General features: G+C 55.7%; 2 protein-coding genes across 2 annotated transcripts; both read right to left on the reverse strand.

The window, feature by feature from the left end:
* Positions 1-1,265: 1,265 nt before the first annotated feature.
* On the reverse strand, positions 1,266-3,708 carry LOC119096758 (sortilin-related receptor-like). Its single transcript, XM_037219674.1, has one exon. The coding sequence runs from the start codon at positions 3,687-3,689 to the stop codon at positions 2,103-2,105; it is 1,587 nt and encodes a 528-aa protein (XP_037075569.1). The 5' UTR covers positions 3,690-3,708; the 3' UTR covers positions 1,266-2,102.
* A 4,205-nt stretch (positions 3,709-7,913) lies between these two features.
* On the reverse strand, positions 7,914-19,385 carry LOC119097368 (poly(ADP-ribose) glycohydrolase). The gene is made up of 12 exons (XM_037220414.1): positions 19,128-19,385; positions 17,578-17,694; positions 16,279-16,514; positions 15,493-15,766; positions 13,668-13,781; positions 13,030-13,203; positions 11,766-11,913; positions 10,871-11,012; positions 10,157-10,278; positions 9,649-9,728; positions 8,237-8,422; positions 7,914-8,033 (listed from the first exon to the last, which is right to left on the reverse strand). The coding sequence occupies exons 1-12, from the start codon at positions 19,383-19,385 to the stop codon at positions 7,914-7,916; spliced, it is 1,971 nt and encodes a 656-aa protein (XP_037076309.1).
* Positions 19,386-21,775: the final 2,390 nt, after the last annotated feature.

Consider the following 21,775-nt stretch of genomic DNA (forward strand, 5'->3'; position numbering starts at 1 on the left):
TCTGTTTGTGTTGGCAGGAGCCATCTATTATTTTATGGTACTGAAAGGAAAATGCGGGTCTAAGGTGTAGGGGCTGGGCGGGTCAGGCGAGGGCGTCAAGGTCCTCTCTTGGCTGTGTCTACATGTGCTCGCCCTTTGGCCCCTGACTTGGATAGTCCGCGGTCCGTGGCAGCAGCCGTCGTTCAATCGCACGATATAATTTTGATCCACAAAGTTCTGTCGTATAATTGAATTTCACGATAAGAATTTGGAGTCCAGTGCACACAAAACGACCTTGGCTTGCTTGAGTTCCGGTCTCAAATTCAGCCTCTCAAAAAAGTTCGGGAAAAATTGTGGCAATAAAACATGCCACCTAAACACGCATACGAGCCACAGTTCGACTTAGCGAAGCCCCGGTTGAAACGGGCCCCAGTTCGGCACTGGGGTTCGTGGCTGACAGGGTCCTTCTACTGCATTACTGTGGACCAAGGCGTTGTCATTTCCCGCATTTCCTTCCAACGTATGCGGCTCCGGCACCGACGAGCATCCCTTGTATCCCACGGCCTTGACCGATCTTTGAAACTTGAGAAGCAGCTCGCGATGAGAGAAACGTTTATTTTGGGGTTTGGTGCGTGTGTACGCCGATGGTTCTGGGGATGTGACCAAAAGCCCGGCGTGTATCCTCGTACTGTAACTCAGAGTTGGCATTGTCATCCATTTAAATGGAAACAGTGGTATAAGGGCGACCAAAAAAAAAACAGACAAAATACCTCTCGAGGAGCTCACACAGACGGGAAATATAGATGGCTCTTTGAGACAGTGAGGGACTGAAAGAGACCCGAAATGTGCAAGGCACCACACTCGATGTGTTTACGTCGGAGCATGTGGGCCAGGGACATTAAGTGCCCTCGAAGCCACCAGGAACTTCCGAGAACACCAGGGTATCTCCAGCAAATCTGAGACGTCAGAGGCCTTTGGCGTTGTCCCTCCGCTCTGCTATTCAGCGCACTCTTCCGCATGGTCAAAGCATGTTTAGTCTTTTAGTTACTTTTTAGTTGGAAGGAGGGAGGGGCCTTTAGAGTGTCAGTTGGTCCCTTTGGCTTGGTTTGACCTGTGAAATATCACATCCACTTCTGTTCAGACACCGGCCTGATGTTCTTTGACGAGGGTTTTCCAACGCCGTGTTCTGCGTGGTTTACCTTGGTTTGGCTTCCAACGTGGTTCTGCGCGGTTTACGAGATTTCAGGCCCTTCTGAGACTCCCACTCAAATAGAGGGGCTGGCGTATTTTGTCGTATATTTTGAGAAAAACAAGACATCTCCCCGCACTAATGACAATGCACCCAGTCCCGCGGCAGAATCATCCGCACAAGTTCCGTCTCACAAACAAATAGACCTCGAACTCCGGACTAGTGCCTTTTTGAGACACGTCATCAAGGCACACTGACTCGCATCAACATATGTGGCAATATGCACGGGGCCATGGCAAAGAAACGCAACGGCTTAGTCGCCGCGCTCTGCCAGTTGCGGCTAAGAGGAGGCACCGCACCAAATAAAGTCGCACGATGCTTTCGGATCAACAAACCAGCTCCCCACCAGAAAGGCAGGCGATCGTTGCCATGTCCACAGTCTTGCCGGCCCCCGAGCCCCGAAGGTCCATCCGCCAGTGGAGTATGGGCATGGGTGCGTTACAATGCTGTCACCTCTTAGCTGATTTACGATCTCTTCCCAGAAAGCTGCATCGCCCGCGGCGGTGCACCGCGCCCAGCGCCGACTATCGCCGCCGGGCGGCGGCCGCCTCAGCAGTCCCGCTCGTCGTGGCCGTCCGAGCAGTTCCGCTCGTCGCGGCCGCCTCAGCAGCCCCGCTAGTCGCGGCTGTCTCAGCAGTCCCACTCGTCGTGGCCGTCGGAGCAATCCCGCTCGTCGTGGCCGTTGGAGTAGTCCCGCTCGTCGCGGCCGCCTCAGCAGTCCCGCTCGTCGCGGCCGCCTCAGCAGTCCCGCTAGTCGCGACCCGCCTCAGCAGTCCCACTCGTCGTGGCCGTCGGAGCAGTTCCGCTCGTCGCGGCCGTCTCAGCAGTCCCGCTCGTCGCGGCCGTCTCAGCAGTCCCGCTCGTCGTGGCCGTCTCAGCAGTCCCGCTCGTCGTGGCCGTCGGAGCAGTCCCGTTTGCCGTCGCAGAGTGTCTCGGCCGGCATGCAGCGGTCGTCGCAGCGGTACTCGCTGCCCGCGCACGGCGCTAAACGCGAGCAGCCGTGTTGGTGCGACTCGTCAGAGTTGTCGGCGCAGTCCTTGCGGCCATCGCACATGTAGCAGCTGTCGATGCATTCGCCGCTGAGGCAGTGGAACTCGTTGTCGGCGCAGCCGGTCACCGGCTGCGGCTCCGGGCATCCTCGCTCGTCGGAGCCGTCCGAGCACTCGGGCACGCCATCACAGCGATGGCTGGTGTCCAGGCATCGCCCATCACAACGGAACTCGTAGCTTGCGCACGGTCTTGGGGTTGTTGTAGTGGGACGACATCCCCTTTCGTCGGAGCCGTCAGAGCAGTCCCTCCTTCCATCACAACGTCTCCCAACGTCCAAACATCGCCCGTCGCAACGGAACTCGTAATACGAGCAAGGTCTTGGGGTTGTGGTGGTGGGACGGCATCCCCTTTCATCGGAACCGTCGGAGCAGTCCCTTCTTCCGTCGCAACGCCTCCCTAGATCCAGACATCTCCCGTCACAAAGAAACTCGTAATAGAGGCAAGGTCTTGGGGTTGTGGTGGTGGGACGGCATCCTCTTTCGTCGGAGCCGTCGGAACAATCTCTCCTTCCATCACAACGTCTCCCAAAGTCCAAACATCTTCCGTCGCAACGGAACTCGTAATACGAGCAAGGTCTTGGGGTTGTGGTGGTGGGGCGACATCCCCTTTCATCAGAACCGTCGGAGCAGTCCCTCCTTCCATCGCAGCGCCTCCCATTGTCCAGGCATCGCCCGTCGCACCGGAACTCGTAGTAGGAACATGGCGCTACCGTGGGCGCCGTCGGACACCCGACCTCGTCACTGCCCAGGATGCAGTCCCTCACGCCGTCGCACAGCTTCGAGTTCGGAAGACACCTGTTGTCGCACCGGAACTCGCCTGGTCCGCAGAGCAGGGCGCAGCCGTGGTCCGCGTGCTCGTCTGAGCCGTCGGGGCAGTCGGGCCGCGTATCGCACGTGTAGCACCGTTCGATGCACGTGCCGTCCAGACAGCGGAACTCCTTGTCAGTGCAGAACGATGGCGGCGGCGGAGGCGGCGGCGGTAGCGTCGGACATCCGACTTCATCGTTGCCCAAGATGCAGTCCCTCACACCGTCGCACAGCTTTGAGTTCGGAAGACACCTGTTGTCGCACCGGAACTCGCCTGGTCCGCAGAGCAGGGCGCAGCCGTGGTCCGCGTGCTCGTCTGAGCCGTCGGGGCAGTCGGGCCGCGTATCGCACGTGTAGCACCGTTCGATGCACGTGCCGTCCAGGCAGCGGAACTCCTTGTCAGTGCAGCCGCCGACGCCCCTGCGCGGCCGCCGGCGAGGCTGGCAAGCCGCCTCGTCCGAGCCGTCTCGGCAGTCGGGCGAGGCGTCGCAGACGAGCGCCCACTCGATGCAGCGGCCGTCGTCGCAGCGGAACAGCGAGCCGGCGCATGTGGCCGTGCCGTTGGCCAGCGCCGGGCGCGGTGGGGCGCTCGGTGGCGGCGCCATCCGGCCCGCGGTACGCTCACCAGCAGGCCGGCCTTCGGACGCCCGTCCCTGAGGGCCTGGCTGCTCCAGTATCGCCTCCGCTCCGGCAGGGAGCGATGTCTCCGTGACGCGGCCCAGAACTGAGCCTGCCGCCGTCATCAGCAGCAGAGCCACCACCGCCGCCCGCATCGTCAGCCTAGTGTGGCGGCACCACTTTCAATTTCCCTTCCACTTCACCCAGGAAAGCAGAGAGGGTGCTGACGCCCCCGATGCAGCGGTCGGTACACGGCTGTTCCCCGGGAAGCAGATCTCCTCGCCGAGGCGCGCTGGCGTCGAATGCCGTATGAACGCGAGGGCGCCGCCCCTTAAGCCTTGTCCTTTGTTGCCTCTCCCCGCAGCTCTGACAGAGAGCGCGCAGCGCCGCCTATCGCCTCTGACAATAAACAGCGACGCCATGTCAATACACACGGGTCGGTGCCGGCTTCTGTCCAGGCGGCCGCCACCCACGTGGGCCCGGTCTGGCCCCGGCCGGCGGTCAGCGGCGCCACGCGCAGGACGATGGGCCCAGTCTGCACTGGACCATTCCTCTGTCAGTGCTGTGGGTGGTCTCGACGGCCGAACCCTGGGACGCGGCGTCGTGTGGACGGGTTAGGAACGGCTCGAGACGGGCCCACCTCCAGTGGTCGTGGCTCAGCGGCTGGACATCGTGTGGATGGGTTAGGAACGGCTCGAAACGGGCCCACCTCCAGTGGTCGTGGCTCAGCGGCTGGACGTCGTGTGGATGGGTTAGGAACGGCTCGAAACGGGCCCACCTCCAGTGGTCGTGGCTCAGCGGCTGGACGTCGTGTGGACGGGTTAGGAACGGCTCGAGACGGGCTCAACTCCAGTGGTCGTGGCTCAGCGGCTGGACATCGTGTGGATGGGTTAGGAACGGCTCGAAACGGGCCCACCTCCAGTGGTCGTCGCTCATCCGCTGGACATCCGCCTCAGTATGCTTGCCTGCATTCACTAAGCGAAGGCCGGTTGTTTGGCGTAGCATCAAACGCGCGGCGAGGTTGGCTCGTGTTTGACTTGATTTAGGCTCATGATCGAAACAGGAATCATTCGGATTTTGGTTGAGTTCGGTTTCATCCTAATCGCTTGCATTTTTGCGCGATTCAGAACCATGGCTGGGTGGACACTTGTCATTCAGTGCAGGAAATTGAACATAACTCAGCAAACGTTGGCGAGGATACTGATTCAGGAACAAAATATCGGTCACACTGGAATTGTAGTATCGTCAGTAACACATGCTATCTCCAGTACGGTATTGTAATACAGTCAGTAACACATGCTATCTCCAGTACGGTGTTGTAATACCGTCAGCAACACATGCTATCTCCAGTACGGTATTGTAATACCGTCAGCAACACATGCTATCTCCGGTACGGTATTGTAATACCGTCAGCAACACATGCTATCTCCAGTACGGTATTGTAATACCGTCAGTAACACATGCTATTTCCAGTACGGTATTGTAATACCGTCAGCAACACATGCTATCTCCAGTACGGTATTGTAATACCGTCAGCAACACATGCCATCTCCAGTATGGTATTGTAATACCGTCAGCAACACATGCTATCTCCAGTACGGTATTGTAATACCGTCAGTAACACATGCTATCTCCAGTACGGTATTGTAATACCGTCAGTAACACATACTATCTCCAGTACGGTATTGTAATACCGTCAGCAACACATGCTATCTCCAGTATGGTATTGCAATACCGTCAGCAACACATGCTATCTCCAGTACGGTTGCGATTTCGAGGTGACCCACGATGTGAATCCCTTTATGAAAACAAAAGCTTGATCCAAGCCTAGTCTTGGGTTTTTGGCTACAAATGGGTCTCTCATCTCCGTTTTCCTTCCGTTCTCGGTACGACATTTAGAGTATGTCGAAGGCTGGTATGATGTCGGTTGAAGGATGGAACTGTTCCATGACGCATTGGTCACGGGCGTAAGCAGGTCACGGCCTTGGATCGCAGCACTAAGAGGGAGCCTGAAACTAGGCGAAAAGGTGTCTGCTGTCCGATTGGGTTCACGGCTGTTAATGTATATGTCTTGATATGTATGCCAAGGCGCGATGGCCAGACTTACATTGAGGCAAATCGAATTCATGTCGTGGGATCATGCTGACTAGCCAATAGCACGACTTAGAAACTTGTCTACAGTCTCATCTATAAAGCTGGTCCATGCACTTCGAGAGCGTAGGTAGACAGTGGACCCAGACCACCGTCCTAGCCGGGAAAGCCAATATGGATGGCGCGTCCCACTAACGCTCACCATTGATACCGCCTTAACGCCGTTCACCGATGGCCATTTTTGCTGGCCATCCAACCGTCCAACCACACACCGTCACCTGCGGCTTGATGCGGCATAAGCACCGCAACCTCGCGCCGCTCACCACGCCATGGGCGGCGCCCTACACGCACCAATGGAGGGTCGAACTTTCCGGCTAGTCGATTTCTAATCGAACACTCTTTGGCCACCTTACTTCATTCCGCAACCAACGGTGTATTTTAACCATCCCTTCGCAGGCAGAAAGCAAAAATCGTTAGCTTGCAATTTCTGATTTGTTACTTAGTAACAAATTAAGTATTAGATAACTTGGTAACCGATCAGTTATCTAACTAATTGGTAATTAATCAATCGTTGATTTTATTGGTAACCTGTCAGTTACGGCATGAAATGGCAATTAACTGAGTCTTGGGTTGGCTGCTAAATGATTAATTGTTGGATTATTTCCCACATCGTCATCGATAATTGTTGCTTGTCTTCCGGTTCAGCCGCATGCTGCGCAAGAGACGGATGACATCTGGATGAGACCCTCGACCGGAGCCACGACCGCGGCCCTGGCGGCACGCAACGTGCCGTTGTTCACCCGCGCAGGTCTGGGCAGGTCTGACGGCCTTCGGGCGGGCGCGGCGGCTGTCAGCTGAGAGGCCGCCAGTCAGCGGACAGTCTGCCCATCCTGGGGAGGGAGGTCGGACTGGAGGCGGTCGGGTGCGACGTCGCCGAGTGAAGACGATGCGCTTTAGGACGCTGGTACCTGCAGGACACGACAAACTACGCATGCCGCTGAACGTCATGGAAATTATAATACATAAGCTAGGTCCGATCACCGCATCGACGACGCAGGATGTTCACGAGGCTGTCAGACGGCGAGATCCTTCGAGAGGAAGGATTAATAAAGACATGAAGATGCAGGATGCATCCGTCTTGATCACTTGACGCGAGGCACGCATTGATGAGGCTCGAGCTCTGACTCAAGTAAAAATCCTTCCGATGTCAGGGATTGCACGACTAGGCCTCACCACCTCCTCACTTACCGCTCTATGGAACGACGAGAGCGTGCCATTCCGAAAAGATACCCTTTCAACTCCAACAAAGGCAGAGCGTAAATATGACATTTTGAGGGAAATATTACTTTTGAAAGCCTCGTCCCCCCCCCCCCCCGTGCAGAGACACTACGCTGCGAATGCGGCATGGCATCAGTATAATGTACCGGGCTGTCACACCATGCTGAAAGCAACATTTCGCAGGACCATTGCAACGCATAGTAAATCTTAAACGCGTGTTGACTAAATGTGAGTCGAATTCTGAACGATTTTTAAGGGGTGCCATCATTTTGAAGGCAAGCGCGCAAAAACTCCGGACACTGTTAAGGCTAGTGATGACATACAAAAGCCACCAGTTCCCACTCCGGATGCAAACACGTTTCGATTCACGCATGTCACTTCTCTATTGCATAATACATTCGAAGTACGGCATGCCACATACAACAGGTGCGTATGCAAGAACATCACATGAAGCAGCGCAGTGTTATCACTCATCGACCATCGCGTACAGTCATTCAACAGTACATATAGATTGGTATGCAAGAACGAGACATTAGGCAACGCAGCGTCAAAAATTAGCTACCGCCGCACACACAATCATATTAAATAATGCACGTTCAAGTGGCACACTCAAGGCGTGAACAGATCAAATCACTGTGTCGCGGCGGGGTGGTTTACTGTGCGGTGCTGATTAGCAGACCCTGCACGCGATGGCCAATCCGTCAGCTGGTAACTGCGGATTCGGCAATCCGGCAGAATATATCTCTCCTTTCTCGCTGTAAACTCCACCTCGCCTCTATGCTAACTACGCCTCCAATGCCAAAAGCTGTCTCAGCCGCCCACGTACAGGTGACAGGGGTCGGTCACGACCCGGCGTTATCAGGCCGGTACTCCTTCGGCACGGCGTTATCAGGCCGGTACTCCTTCGACACGGCGTTATCAGGCCGGTACTCCTTCGGCACGGCGTTATCCGGCCGGTACTCCTTCGGCACGTTCGCAGGCTCAGCACGCGACAGTCTTCCTCTCATTTCTTCATGAAGCTTGTGATCTTGGTCTGCCGCGTCGTCGCCCGCTGCCGCGCCGTCTCGCTCACCACCTCGAAGTGGGCGAACTGCTGGACGTCGCCGGCGGCGTCAGCGCGGCGCACACGCTTGGCGCCGGCGGCGGCGCGCGCCGCCGGTCCTGCCTCGGCCATCTGGGCGGCCAGGTGACAGCCGTCCGTGTCGCTGAAGGCGGCCTCCAGCAGCAGGTCAGCCTGAGCGGCCACACAGGCGGGCGTCGGCGGGCTCTGCGACCGGTCCCGCGGGCTGGCAGCCGCATCCTCCGGCTCCGGCGACTCCGAGACGGCGGCGGCATCGGCGGCGGCGGCGGTCTGTCACGCAGGGGAGCGAATGGTCACCCGACGACAGGTCCGGACCAGACGGGACGTGCGAGCCCGTTGTGCACAGTAGGACAACACCTCAGGGATAGACAGCATGACCCGTGCGCAGACTGCCTAACAGACCAAATCAATGACGTAATTGAGGCTTCGTGACTAGTGAGATAGGACTGGGCACTTGCGTGATTATGTGCTGTCTCACCCCACTGACGGAACAACAAACGATAGACGATCATGTGGTTTCCTATTTCGTCTTAATTTCTATACAGACTCCTTAGTACAAAATCCGACATCAGAACTATTCAAGCGGAGCGAAAGTTAAGACGGCTTGACTGACCGCGTTTCGTAGTTTGCGAATTTATTTGGGCGAAATAATAGGCGAACGTAATTTGGGGGGACACCTTTCTTTGGTAAGGCGAATCACAATCATGCCTTCCCATTCATAGTCAACTTCCGGTTGCTTACTTCCGAAGGCACTCTTGTTCGCCTGCGTAAGACGCTCCCGGAACACCCTCGTGACGTGACCGGTGAGCTTAAGTTACACTCTACTGACCGAACAACAAACGATCCCGGACCCACAGGCCTCGCTCCCACGGTGACGTGATTTCTTTCAGACGAAAGGTGTGACGTAGTCAAGGCGTGTCACGCAACGATGTTTTCCAGGAGCCGCTCGCGCAGCCGAACACCAATCGTCCTCGAAAGAAGGTAACCGGAGGTTGACGAACAAAGACAAGGCTTTATGGAAGCATGTCATTTACAACGTGCTAGGGCGCGACTCGCTTTTTACGCGAGCTACACAAAATGCATTTAGTCACACTGCGATGCTAGTTTAGCGCCTTTTGAGCACAGCAAACTTCGATATGTCAGAATGCGATATTCGATATGTCGAATACCGAAATTCGATATGTCACGCCGCTTTCAGTTCCAATACGCAACGATAATCAACTTCTCTCCTGGCGTTTTCCCTCCCCTATCCTCCAGTGGCGACAATTTGATGATGAAATGACGCTCGGGCTCCACTCGACTCAGGGGAGGAGGGGGAGGGCTGATGACGCTCCGGTCCCACTTGACCAGAAGGGGGGGGGGGGAGGGGGATAAAGCGGGCTGGGATACGTCCGCTGCGCGTACGGGGAGGCTAGCGGGGGAGTCGGCGCCGCGGTGAGACCGCCGGCCCGCTGCACTTGGTCGGGCAAGAGATGGCGCCTGTTGGGACGACTCACCGCCTCCGGTGTGGCTCCGTCGTCTACGGGGATGTTCTCGGACTCCGTGTCCGGTAGTATCTCCACCTCCTGACTCCAGTCTGCAAGCCATCACGCCGGTTACCTCCCAGCAGTGCTAGCGCGCGATCCCATGACACGCCCGTTTGGGACGCTATGATGATGATTGAGGCCTAAGGACGTGCCGAAGCCAACAACGCATGCAACAGAGGGCAATTGGGCATCGCGGCCTTCCTTGCCAACGGGGAAACACGGGGCGTCCAGATACAGACTTGCTACCCAGACCCGAAAAACCCTTCACCAGCACGCGGTGCAGAGTGATCGCGTAACCCTCTCCGCCCCCCCCCCCCCCCCCCCGAACCCCGTCATCCCGTCCTCCCAGAGCAGCCAGCATCGAGACACTGTTCTGCCAGAACGCGTGGCGTTGTACGGGCACGCCGCCATCGCCATCGTCACCGGCCGCCACCGGCCCACTGCCGGCGCCGGCGAAGCCGCCAGTGGCGGGACGCACCCTCGCGCTCCAGGTCCGTGTCCGAGCCGTACTCGTCGCCGCCGATGTGGCTGTACAGGAAGCTGAGCACTTCCGGTCGGCTCTGGCGGCCGCCGTGCAGCCGGCCGTACACCGCCAGCGCCCTGGGCGACACGTCACGCCGCGTCACGCTACGTCACGCCCGTCACGAGCCGCTCCGGCTCTCACGCGCACGCCGGTACCGACGGATAGTCATGTCATGCTGCTCGTCCACGGAGACGTGACACCCGACAACGGCAGTGTCTCCATCTGACGTCGAGAAGTTCATATGCAGCGTCAGCTGTAGAAGCCGAGCGAGCGAGGGATGGGGGCATGAGGGGGGGGGGGGGGGGGGCACCCAGGAGCATGTGTCGTGGACACGGTCTTTTGTCCGGCGCTTGTCCGGCATACGGTCCGACACTCATGCAAAATAAACTTGAAAACAAATGCAAAATGCAAAACCTTAAAGACGCTTCCACAAAATGATACCCAAAATAGAAATGCAATAACATCTGAACGCACAATATGTTGTCATTTTAAAATTACATGTGCGCGGTCAGCCCCATACGTTCTCGTGCGAGCCTGCATAGGTGGACCCATCCCCCCCCCCCCCCCCCTCCCTCGCCAGGGACTGAGACTGTCGCGTGTCCTGCCATATGTCCTGCTGGACTGTGGGGCGTGTGGAGGACGGCGGCGGGCGGCCGTGTCCAGACGGACCTGTAGAGCTGGCCGACCGTGACAGCCCGCTGCCGCAGGAAGGCGTGCACCTCGCGCAGGTCATCCCGCAGCGTCAGGTCGCCGAAGGTCAGGTAGGTCAGGTCCCGGCCCGTGAGGGCGGCCGCCATCGTCTGCAGCAGAGCTGCCGGCAAAACCCAGGAGTGTAAGGTCAGGTCAGGTCAAGGCGGCCGCCATCATCTGAAACAGAGCTGCCGACACACACCCAGGAGTGTAAGGTCAGGTCAGGTCAATGAGGCCGCCATCATCTGAAGCAGAGCTGCCGACACACACCCAGGAGTGTAAGGTCATGTGAGGTCAGGGCGGATTCACCGCCATCGTCCGCTGCGGGCGGCCGACACAGGACGAGGGAAGGTAAGTACATCGGGAGGATCCGGCCCCACAAACGTCCACGGCACGGCGCAGCGGACCCAAGACATTGCCCCTGGGCAGCAGCTTCATGCGACCCCGTGGAAGATCTGGCTGAGAACTCGCATGGCAGAGGAGTAAGAACGTCTGCAGATCACACACGCCGGTAACCCTCAAAAGTCGACTCACTGGAATGCGTTTCCACCCACGGATACATGCCAATTTGAGCGAACTAGTGCTCCTCCAGTGGCATCATAAGAGCAGCATATGTTTACCATATCAAAGCTCAGGCACACTGCTTAGATTATATCATGCATCACTTATTAACACTCCAACAACGGCACGGCATCATGATGCTACAGCTCCAGCCACATACAAACATATCCACTGATCCATGGATCCTAATCTCTCCACATATCCCCAGTTCTCATGCGATCTATTCACCCCCTCGCATTCCTATCCATGCCAGCGCGAGCGTGCGGCTACGGGCCGGCATCTGCCGCACGCGCGCCAGACCTCGTCGCCGCACCTTTGAGTCGCGGATCGCCGTTGAAAGCGCCGCAGCCCCAGTTGCCGGTGGCCACCGGCGGAAGACCGGTCTGGTCCTCGAAGTGGAAGCCGACGTACGCCTTGTTCAGCTCCCGCAGCAGGAATCCCTCCTCATATTGCCGACTAGCCTGGAACGAGCGGCGATATTTCCAAACTCGTGCGAAGGTGGGCGTCGAGGCGGCAGAGCGGAGTGTACCTGACCTCAGAGCGGAGGGCGGAGTATGCCTGACCCCGGAGTAGCAGGGTGGACGGAGCCTGACCTTGGCTCCAGCTGGTTTTCACAACATCGATGTTCCGATACTTCAACGACAAGCACACGGCCCGACTTTGCTTTAAAATGCATGCAACATCCAGATGTACGAAACGCTGCATGACTAAAACAGAAATGATAAAGCCTTGTGTAGATAACTGAATTGCTACGACATCGTTCCATCCTACAGCATAGCGCGGAACGCCTAGGTCATCCGAATCCAACATAATGTGTGTGACCGCCCTTGTAGGACGACACCGCTTCAATGGTAGGTGGCTCACAACATAAAACGCGCTGTTCGTGGCGCGAGACGGTGGCGAGAGATGGCGCTCGTGATGGCGTTCGTGGTGCCGCGGGGCGTTTGAAGGCGGGCGGCTCTCGTGGTGCCGCTCAGAATGTGATCCGACCACGCTGTGCCCGGGACGCGTCCACAAAGCGTGAGTAACTGTACTGACTTAAAATGTTATGTGGTCATGTGTATTTTCGGGTTAGCATTATTAGCATTATTGTTTTTATTATATATATAGCATTATTATTTCACTTTCATTTCCTGTTTTACGTACAATAAGGCAGCAACACCAAAATGGCGGATTCGAAGTGGTTAGAGTGAGCCGTAGTCATGTAATGGCATGTAATGGGTTACAATTCGCATTTTAGACGCATACCAATTAATGCCATTGAAATGACACCACTTTAGCAGCATTTACCTGTTTGCAATGCATAAGGGAAGTCAGACCCCGGGTCACCCAGTCTCGGCGACGCCCTGAGGTGTCATACCAGACGCCATCCGTGATACACCAGGCCGGAACATCAAATATAGCACAACGACTGTCGACTTCATTTGGTTAGCTCCGTGTACCCGCCGCGTGTTCCTGACGTCCCCTTGGGCCGGTGACGCGCAGCACATAAGCCGCCGTCAGGGGTGACGACTCGTCGTGCTCCGCGGCACCGGGTGCGCTCCCCGTCCACCCGGCGTGCGCGGGCGCCCACCCACCTGGAAGAAGTGAAAGGCGTCCAGCGCGACCACCTGCGTCCTCCTGCGGCAGTAGTCGTCCCTGGGGCTCGGGTCCTCCGCCTTGGCCACCCAGCGGAACGTGTCGGCGTAGCCCTCGAACTGACTGAACCGCTCGCAGCCGGTGACCTCCAGACACTCGGTCTTGTCCAGCACCTGCCGCCCATCAGATGATGAGGTCGGGTCGCCCATCGGGCGTCGGTCCATGACACACGCCTGCCGCCGCGCCAGACTCACTCGTAGCGTGGAGACGGTGCCGCGCGCGGCGCTGGAGTAGCGGCACGATGGGCGCCAGCAAGTCAAACACTTGTCGACCTGTTTTATATAATTCAACGGCTAAAACGGAGATGGACGCATTTCACTTCGCCTTCAAGTTCGCCCACTTGATACGCACACATGTCTCCCATACGTGCGCACACTGTGTTCCATGCAGGCCTGTGCTGACCTGAATCAGCACTACCGCGGAAATATATGTCGGTCACATAACTAGCCACAACACAACTGGTTACTTAAGCATCACGTCCGTGCAGGACGCCACACATCCTCTCACACACCGCCAGTCTGCCTGCGCGCCGCGTCCGCGGTGAGTGCGGCTGACGCCAGGACGCGGAGGCGGTTACCTCGGTGAACAGCCGGGAGACAATCAGCTCCGGGTTGATGAGGAAGCGGATCTCCTCCTGCACACAGCCGTCGCCGAGCACGCCGCCACCCACGAACTTGTTGGCGAAGTCCACCTGTCGACCGGACGCGTCAGTGGCCGGGCGAACACGGCGTCAGTCCCCAGAGCGAGAGCCCCCGTATTGGGGGGGGGGGGAGGGGCACCTTTGGGCCAAATTTCAAAAACATAACCTAGTGAAACCTCAGAAAACGGTTACGTCTAATAAAAACACTGGGTAGTGTCAGACCAGCACCGTCGATCAGGATATCGAGTCTAATTATCTTCCGAGTCCAAATTACGCTGTTCACGCTTTGTAACAGCACTACGCTTTTCCCTGCAGTACCGAGTGCCGTCGTCATGACAAATGCCGTGTCATCTCTACTGGCGTAAATAAAATACAGTGCCGTTAAATCGAAGTAAACTTAATTCGCCGCGAAGGTTGCGCTTGACACTTATCCCTTAAATGGTGACATACTCCTTTTGAAGGGAGCGGGCTGCTTTTTGTAGTTTTCACTTATACCATCCGAAACGTCCCATTTGATCGCTAGTACTAGTTTTCTCCCAATTATTCTGAAAAGCACAGAATTTCGATTTGAAGCGGCCACTCATGCTGGAGAAACCTGATTGGACCCCTCCTCATTACTATGAAAGTATCACAATATATTTGCCCTGGTTTTCCCAAGGGTGTGTTCTGTACTGTTTGCAACACCTAATTTGTCCAATTGCTTGTGTTATAAATGTTCCAAAACTTGAAACACCATGTTTAAAGAAAAACATATGCAAACACGAGGCTATTAACTCGCGAACTTGACGAAACGCTATACTATGGCATTTACTTCTCCTCTATGGCGTTTACCAAAAATGTTATTTTCGAAGCGCACTTTGACTTTGGAACAGGGAGTATCACATGGTCTATAGTGCCACACGGGTTCACGCTACAATCAAAACGCTTCTCGGCAACTGGCCCTTGCTGCCCACTGTGCCAATCACAAACGTTCACTTGTACTGACGTCACTCACACCAGTAAAGGTGACAATTTTTAGCCTGCAGGCCCGCAACGTGCCGGTTATAGTAGTTCAAAAGTGGTACCTGCAACTGACTAAAAGAACTAACTCTAACTTCCTCTCTAGCTCTAACTATGGCTGACATTGGCCCTCAACAGCGTCGTCATAACGCCAGCCTCAACAGCCGTTGTTATGACGACGGCAGTCGCGATAACTGCACATGCTGCGGAATCGGGACACACTCTATGGCTACCAAGGAAGGAAGAAGTGCAGTGCTGTTAAAAAGCATCGATACCGTAGCTTGGTTTCGAAAGTAATTCGAATTAATATCATCGTCATGTGATGGTGGTGCTGCAGTGGCACTGCCCAGTGCTATGTTTGGGCGTGACTGGTCTTAAGCTTGCACCATATCATGTTTTTGAACAGTGCACCAACGATGGGACGCTCTTCTAACCTCGTGCTAGTAGGGCCCTTCATCAGGGGTGGCGACGCTAACGAGCCTGCAAGTGACAAGTGTCGTTCAACGGCCCAGCAATGATCAGAGACCTGTCGACGGGACGCAACGAAAGCTTCGCCCCTCAGCTCGCTGATCGCAGCGGCGGTGCCGAGCGCAGCGTGCGTGCGTGCGTACGTGCGTGCTGCGTGCGTGAGTGCGTGCGTGCGTGCGTGCGTGCGTGCGTGCGTGCGTGCGTGCGTGCGTGCGTGCGTGCGTGAGTGAGTGAGTGAGTGAGTGAGTGAGTGAGTGCGTGCGCGCGTGCGTCCCGGCCGACCGGCGGCACGCACCTGCAGCATGCCCTCCTGGTCCTCGATCAGACCGTCACTCTGGCAGCACATGGCGCCAAGCGGCACGCTCGAGCCGGCCCAGGCAGGCAGCTGCGGCTCGCTCAGGTAGCGGCGTGAGAACGTGACGGCGCCGGTGGGCTCGCGCTCCAGCACGCGGTGGAAGTAGTGCATCAGGCACTTGAGCTTCTCGATGCGCCGCGGCGAGAGCTGACCGGCGGTGCCGCGGCTCTTGCTGCCCGCGTACAGCCGGTTGAAGTTGATGTCCGGGTACGAGCTGGCCGACAGGTGACGGCGTCACGGAACGTCCGACGCACGGGCAGGGAGGGGGATGGGGCGAACGAGACGCTGGTGCTTCCACGCCTCAGGATGCGTTAGGTGAGCTAGGCACATTCAAGGTATCGGAGCGCCGCTCAGGCGGCATGTCTTTTTGATTCAAATGCAAGCGAGTACGCAAAATTTACAACCGAACTCAGTGAACGAAACCATCTCTCACGGCCAAGCACATGCTGTGGGCAAGACAAAACAGAAAAAAATCTGCAGACAGACATCTGCAGACGGAGCAGTGACAAACATACAACGACCAATTTAGTTAAACAATCAACAATACACCCCCATTCACATCACCGCACTGACTTGTACCTACCCGCCCGTGTCGGCTGACCTGTACTCGCCCCTGAGGATGATGATTACTTGGGCTTTGGGGCGCACAGACTACGTTGGCCATATGGCGCCCATACTGTGCTCGACCCCCCCCCCCTCCCCTCCCCTCCCCCCACGCCAGCTGACCTGTACTCGGCCTGTCGGTCGCCGCGCTTGACCGCGTTCCGGCGCGGGAACGTGCAGAAGAAGGCGTTGGCCAGCAGAGCGGCCACCTGCAGCTGCGAGAAGGAGAGCGAGTGCGCGCGGCGCCGGGAGAGCAGCGGCACCGGCTGGCGCAGCACCTCCGGCAGTCGGAGCGCCAGCCGCGCCAGCCGCGGCAGGGTCGTTCGCAGCAGGTGGTCCCGTTCCCGGTCACACAGCACCTGCGGAAACGGCACGCGCGTCAGCCAGACCAGCTGGCGGGGGGCTCCTGGTCAGCCAGCGTTGGCGGCGCCGGGGCACGCGCGTCAGCCAGACCGGCTGGCGGGGGCTCCTGGTCAGCCAGCGTCGGCGGCGCCGGGGCACGCGCGTCAGCCAGACCGGCTGGCGAGGGGCTCCTGGTCAGCCAGCGTCGGCGGCGCCGGGGCACGCGCGTCAGCCAGACCGGGTGGTGAGGGCTCCTTGCCAGCCAGCGCCGGAGGCGCCGAGGCGGACTAAGGGCCGGGCCCGGCTGGCGAGGAGACAGCCAACAGCGAATAGCACCTTAGTCAAGATGTGGCGGGGTACTGTGTCGTGAAAATTTGCGTGGGGAAATATGTGCGTGGCGGAGTATAAGCACAACACCGATAATGCTCCGGTGATGTCTAGGGACTTCGGGGTCAGGTTCAAGGGCACACACGTTTGTGATAATCATTTGGTCATTTGATATGTTTATTTCATCGTTCGCTGGAGTCATTCCAACCAGGTGAATGGCGGGCCTAGGAGAATATTCGGGCGCCAATTCGAAATCCAGATTGCTCACAACTATCGGACACTCACTCTGTGAGAATTTTGTGAAAAATGATTCCTTGTCGTGCACACATATGTGACATGGTGCTAAACAGTATATCTTAAATCAGACCACATGGAACCCAACCGAAAAAAACCATGGGCTAAAATAGTTATTTAGTTGCTTTCCGCCACAGCCACGAAAAGTACCGGTAGGCTAGTATCAAGCATTCAAAGTTGGGTCGGTAGCTACTCACGAGAAGCCGCTCGCCCGGCTCCTGTGCAACACGCTGATCTCCACAACTACACCTCACTGCAAGGGTCAGTGAGGACATGCGTACACGAGGGCAAGATTCCATAGTTATCCTAAATTAGAAGACATGTGACTTCATAAATCAGTAAGACCCGAAAGACAGATAACTCAGAAGCAGTTTAGGGCTGGCTCTGTTTTTGTTTTGAAATTTCAGGTCAGAGCGGCCAACAATCTGCACATCTGTACTGTGTGCCAGAAACTCTTACCTCGTCAATGAAGTACCTCAGGCCTGAGAAGTTCCACTTATCTTGATACCGAGAGTTGTACGACTTGATTGCCCTCTCCAAATCCGATGAAGAATTGAAGTCAGCCAAAAGAGCATCCTGGCGTACGAACAGAAAAGTGTCACAGGCAAAGAAGTTCAAATGGGGTGCATTCAGAATGTCATAAATGGCACACCTCAAACGTCATAACAATTTCATAAAATTACACACACACAAGAGCCTGCATAAGGGCTCAAAGGGCAAACTGCTGATCACATACACTGCCTGCAAACTGGAAACTACATTCACGTCATGCAAGTGACATCTTCAGCCTGAACCTCACAATTCCTCACACTGCATAACCCCAACCAGTGAATACCACAATGGGTCAACCAGTGTGCTCCAGCCCCTTCAGGACTCCACCTCCACCCTACTGGATCATGGACCAGCGTTTGACCAGCTTCATCAGACCACCTGGCTGGCGGACCCAGTACAGACTCTGTGGCTCGACCGGGTACCCCCTCTGTGACCCCACCTCGACCCACCTGGACCACGGACCAACATTTGACCAGCTTCATCCGGCCGTCCGGCTGGCGGACCTGGTACAGGCTCTGTGGCTCGACCGGGTACCCCCTCTGTGACCCCACCTCGACCCACCTGGACCACGGACCAACATTTGACCAGCTTCATCCGGCCGTCCGGCTGGCGGACCTGGTACAGGCTCTGTGGCTCGACCGGGTACCCCCTCTGTGACCCCACCTCGACCCACCTGGACCACGGACCAACATTTGACCAGCTTCATCCGGCCGTCCGGCTGGCGGACCTGGTACAGGCTCTGTGGCTCGACCGGGTACCCCCTCTGTGACCCCACCTCGACCCACCTGGACCACGGACCAACATTTGACCAGCTTCATCCGGCCGTCCGGCTGGTGGACCCGGTACAGGCTCTGTGGCTCCACTGGGTACCCCCTCTGTGACCCCACTTCGACCCACCTGGACCACGGACCAACATTTGACCAGCTTCATCCGGCCGTCCGGCTGGCGGACCTGGTACAGGCTCTGTGGCTCGACCGGGTACCCCCTCTGTGACCCCACCTCGACCCACCTGGACCACGGACCAACATTTGACCAGCTTCATCCGGCCGTCCGGCTGGCGGACCTGGTACAGGCTCTGTGGCTCGACCGGGTACCCCCTCTGTGACCCCACCTCGACCCACCTGGACCACGGACCAACATTTGACCAGCTTCATCCGGCCGTCTGGCTGGTGGACCCGGTACAGGCTCTGTGGCTCCACTGGGTACCCCCTCTGTGACCCCACTTCGACCCACCTGGACCACGGACCAACATTTGACCAGCTTCATCCGGCCGTCCGGCTGGCGGACCTGGTACAGGCTCTGTGGCTCCACCGGGTACCCCCTCTGTGACCCCACCTCGACCCACCTGGACCACGGACCAGCGTTTGACCAGCCTCATCTAACCATCTGGCTGGCGGACCCGGTATAGGCTCTGTGGCTTGACCGGGTACCCCCTCTGCGACCCCACATCGACCCACCTGGACCATGGTCCAGCGTTTGACCAGCTTCATCTGGCCGTCTGGCTGGCGGACCGGGTACAGGCTCTGTGGCGAGCACGGCAACCGCACGTGCCATTCGTCCCAGAGGTCGGCGCCGTCGCCGGCGGGGCTCGGCGCCTGGTCGGCGCTGGTGTCGGCCGGCGGCAGCTCGTAGAAGACCGAGTGTCGCTCGGAGGCCACCACCGGCAGCCGGCCAGCACTAAGGCAGCTGCCGGACGGCGCGGCCTGCTCCGTCATGGCAGTCACCGAATCACTGCAGCCAAACCAAGAGATGCTGTGTCGGCCTGCCAGCAATCTGTGAATCAAGAGCTGTGAATCATGACCTGAAGCACAGGCAATATCCAAGGGCAGGACATAGGAGTTGCATCACATGGCTGTATCAAAATGCATTACTTTTCAATCTAGTGGGCATGTTCATGTTGATAATGTAAATAAAGTGAACCAAGACATCTCGTTCTTTAATCTTACAAATTGACATTTTATCATCAGGTAGAAACAATGTTTAATCCAATAACATACATGCTTGTACCACACTGCATATTTACTGGCTGTTGGTCTATTCTGTATCAGCTACCAGTAAATCACAGAAGCAACAGAGCTTTCTCCATTCTCATTAAATATATATTTTTGAATGCCATTATCAAATAAACTGCATTAATTCACATAAATATTGCAAGCATACAACAATTTTGTCAGAGCTGTCTGGCATCACCCTCATGACATCTCATGCATCCATTTGACAGTTAAAGGTCAACTCCAAGAACAGATGTGCCTGATTCAGTAAATAGCAATGCTTGGCAATAATTCCTACTAAGTGAGGTATAGCCTATATGGCATGCATCCAGTACAGGAAATGCTGACGTAACATCCAATGAGCTTGTTTCCTAACAGCCAGCCACGCCGCTCTGCTTGACTCTAACACCCACCTATCAAGGCTGCATGGGTATTTATGCAGGCTTAGCATCAGTTCCAGTACATGTGCCTACTATCCCCAATGCAACCATGTCACACTGCCCTCAGGCATTCTCCAAAAAGACACCCATAACTTTAAGGTCTAAAAAATAACAAACTGTCTGTAATTAGCTGGAAAAGTGACACCCATGGTAATAGACATTGTTTCTTCTTCCAAAAATCATGCCATCAACATTGTAAGTCTGCATGCACGTTGTAATGAATGGGTAAGTCATGTGTCTCTCTTCATATCAAATTCCCTCAATGTGTCCAAGCACAGTCTACAACAAGGCACAACTTTCATGGTGGAGTGCTGCATCCACAGTATGCATTACATGCCAGCTGATGACAATAATACTGATTGTCTACTCTGCACATGAAATAGACCCTGTTTTGAAGCATAATGACATAGCTGGGATATCAGATAGCAGGAAAAAACATGGTAAAAATTTGCAAAATATAAATGACTCCAATTCAAAAATCAACATTTACAACACAGATTACACAGATAAAAACAGGCAAGCTCTCTTACATTACAAGGGAGCTTGCCTTTTACTGCCTTACTGCCTTTTACTGCCTCTAACTAAGTCCTGATGAAGCATACAGCCAAGAGGTTAGGTCAGCCTTCTTCGATAGAAGAAATATTTTGAAATTCAGCTTACACTGAGTAGAGGTGCCTTTACCAATTCAAAAGCTGTTATTGCACGTAACATGACTTCTCAAGAATATGTCCACACACACACTGGTCATCCTCATAATCTAAAGAAAACGGTAAGTCACTGCCAAACACTCTCACGAGAACAGCCGCCTCCTGCGAAGACACGATTTGCGGCAATATTCAGTCCTGTTCGCACCTGTGTGGTGCACACTGAAGCCCACTTGGGCTGCCCGGCGCCAGTCCCTGCCAAGGTAATAGCTAAAATAGTGCTCGAAGCGTTATATACCATTGTAGGTATCCATGTAAGTCTCAAGAAGTCCACATATGTCGCACAAATCATGAGGCAGATTCATCTGGACAATTCAAGTGCTGAATGTGAGCAAATGCTGAATAAGTGTCGATTGATTAGTGCTAGCTATTTTGTTACCTTCAAATGTGTTCAAATTGGCTAGTATAAACAGCTTTAACTTGCTTTGTACAAGATTCCAAACTTTCCTGCGTTACGACACCCCTCGCCACGGCCCTCACACTGCTTACACCACAACTCTTGTCGGGTTGCACCATGTTGTTCTGATTTGCGGTGATAGAATCGGGTGCCTACGTAGTTAACGTAAGTAGGATTTGTACTGAGTGGGGCGTGCAATCTCCACAGTAAGGTAACATTAGGTAGTGCCAGAAGTGTGTGATTGGCCATCACAGCAGTGTGTTGAGCTGGGAGCAACGACATCACTTCGTATACGTCCGGAGGGGAGGGGGCAGAGCCCTTAAAACTGACGTGATTCCCATTCCCCCCAATTTTGACATGAGCGCCCCCAATGCTGACATGAGCTCCCTTTATTGTTTCCTTGAGCGCCATGATGCATTTGAGCAAAGAGGAAATGCTGGACAAAATGTAGAGTAATTGTCTTATCTATCGGAATGCGATGTAATAGGTACGCACGTACAACAGTTTGCTATAGCATCACGCTTATTTTGTACCAAACACCACCCTAAAGGTACCTACTACCTTATGCTGCAA

This window comes from Pollicipes pollicipes, unplaced genomic scaffold (assembly GCF_011947565.3).
Source record: "Pollicipes pollicipes isolate AB1234 unplaced genomic scaffold, Ppol_2.1 Scaffold_4295;HRSCAF=5057_pilon_pilon_pilon, whole genome shotgun sequence".
Classification (NCBI taxonomy): domain Eukaryota; kingdom Metazoa; phylum Arthropoda; class Thecostraca; order Pollicipedomorpha; family Pollicipedidae; genus Pollicipes; species Pollicipes pollicipes.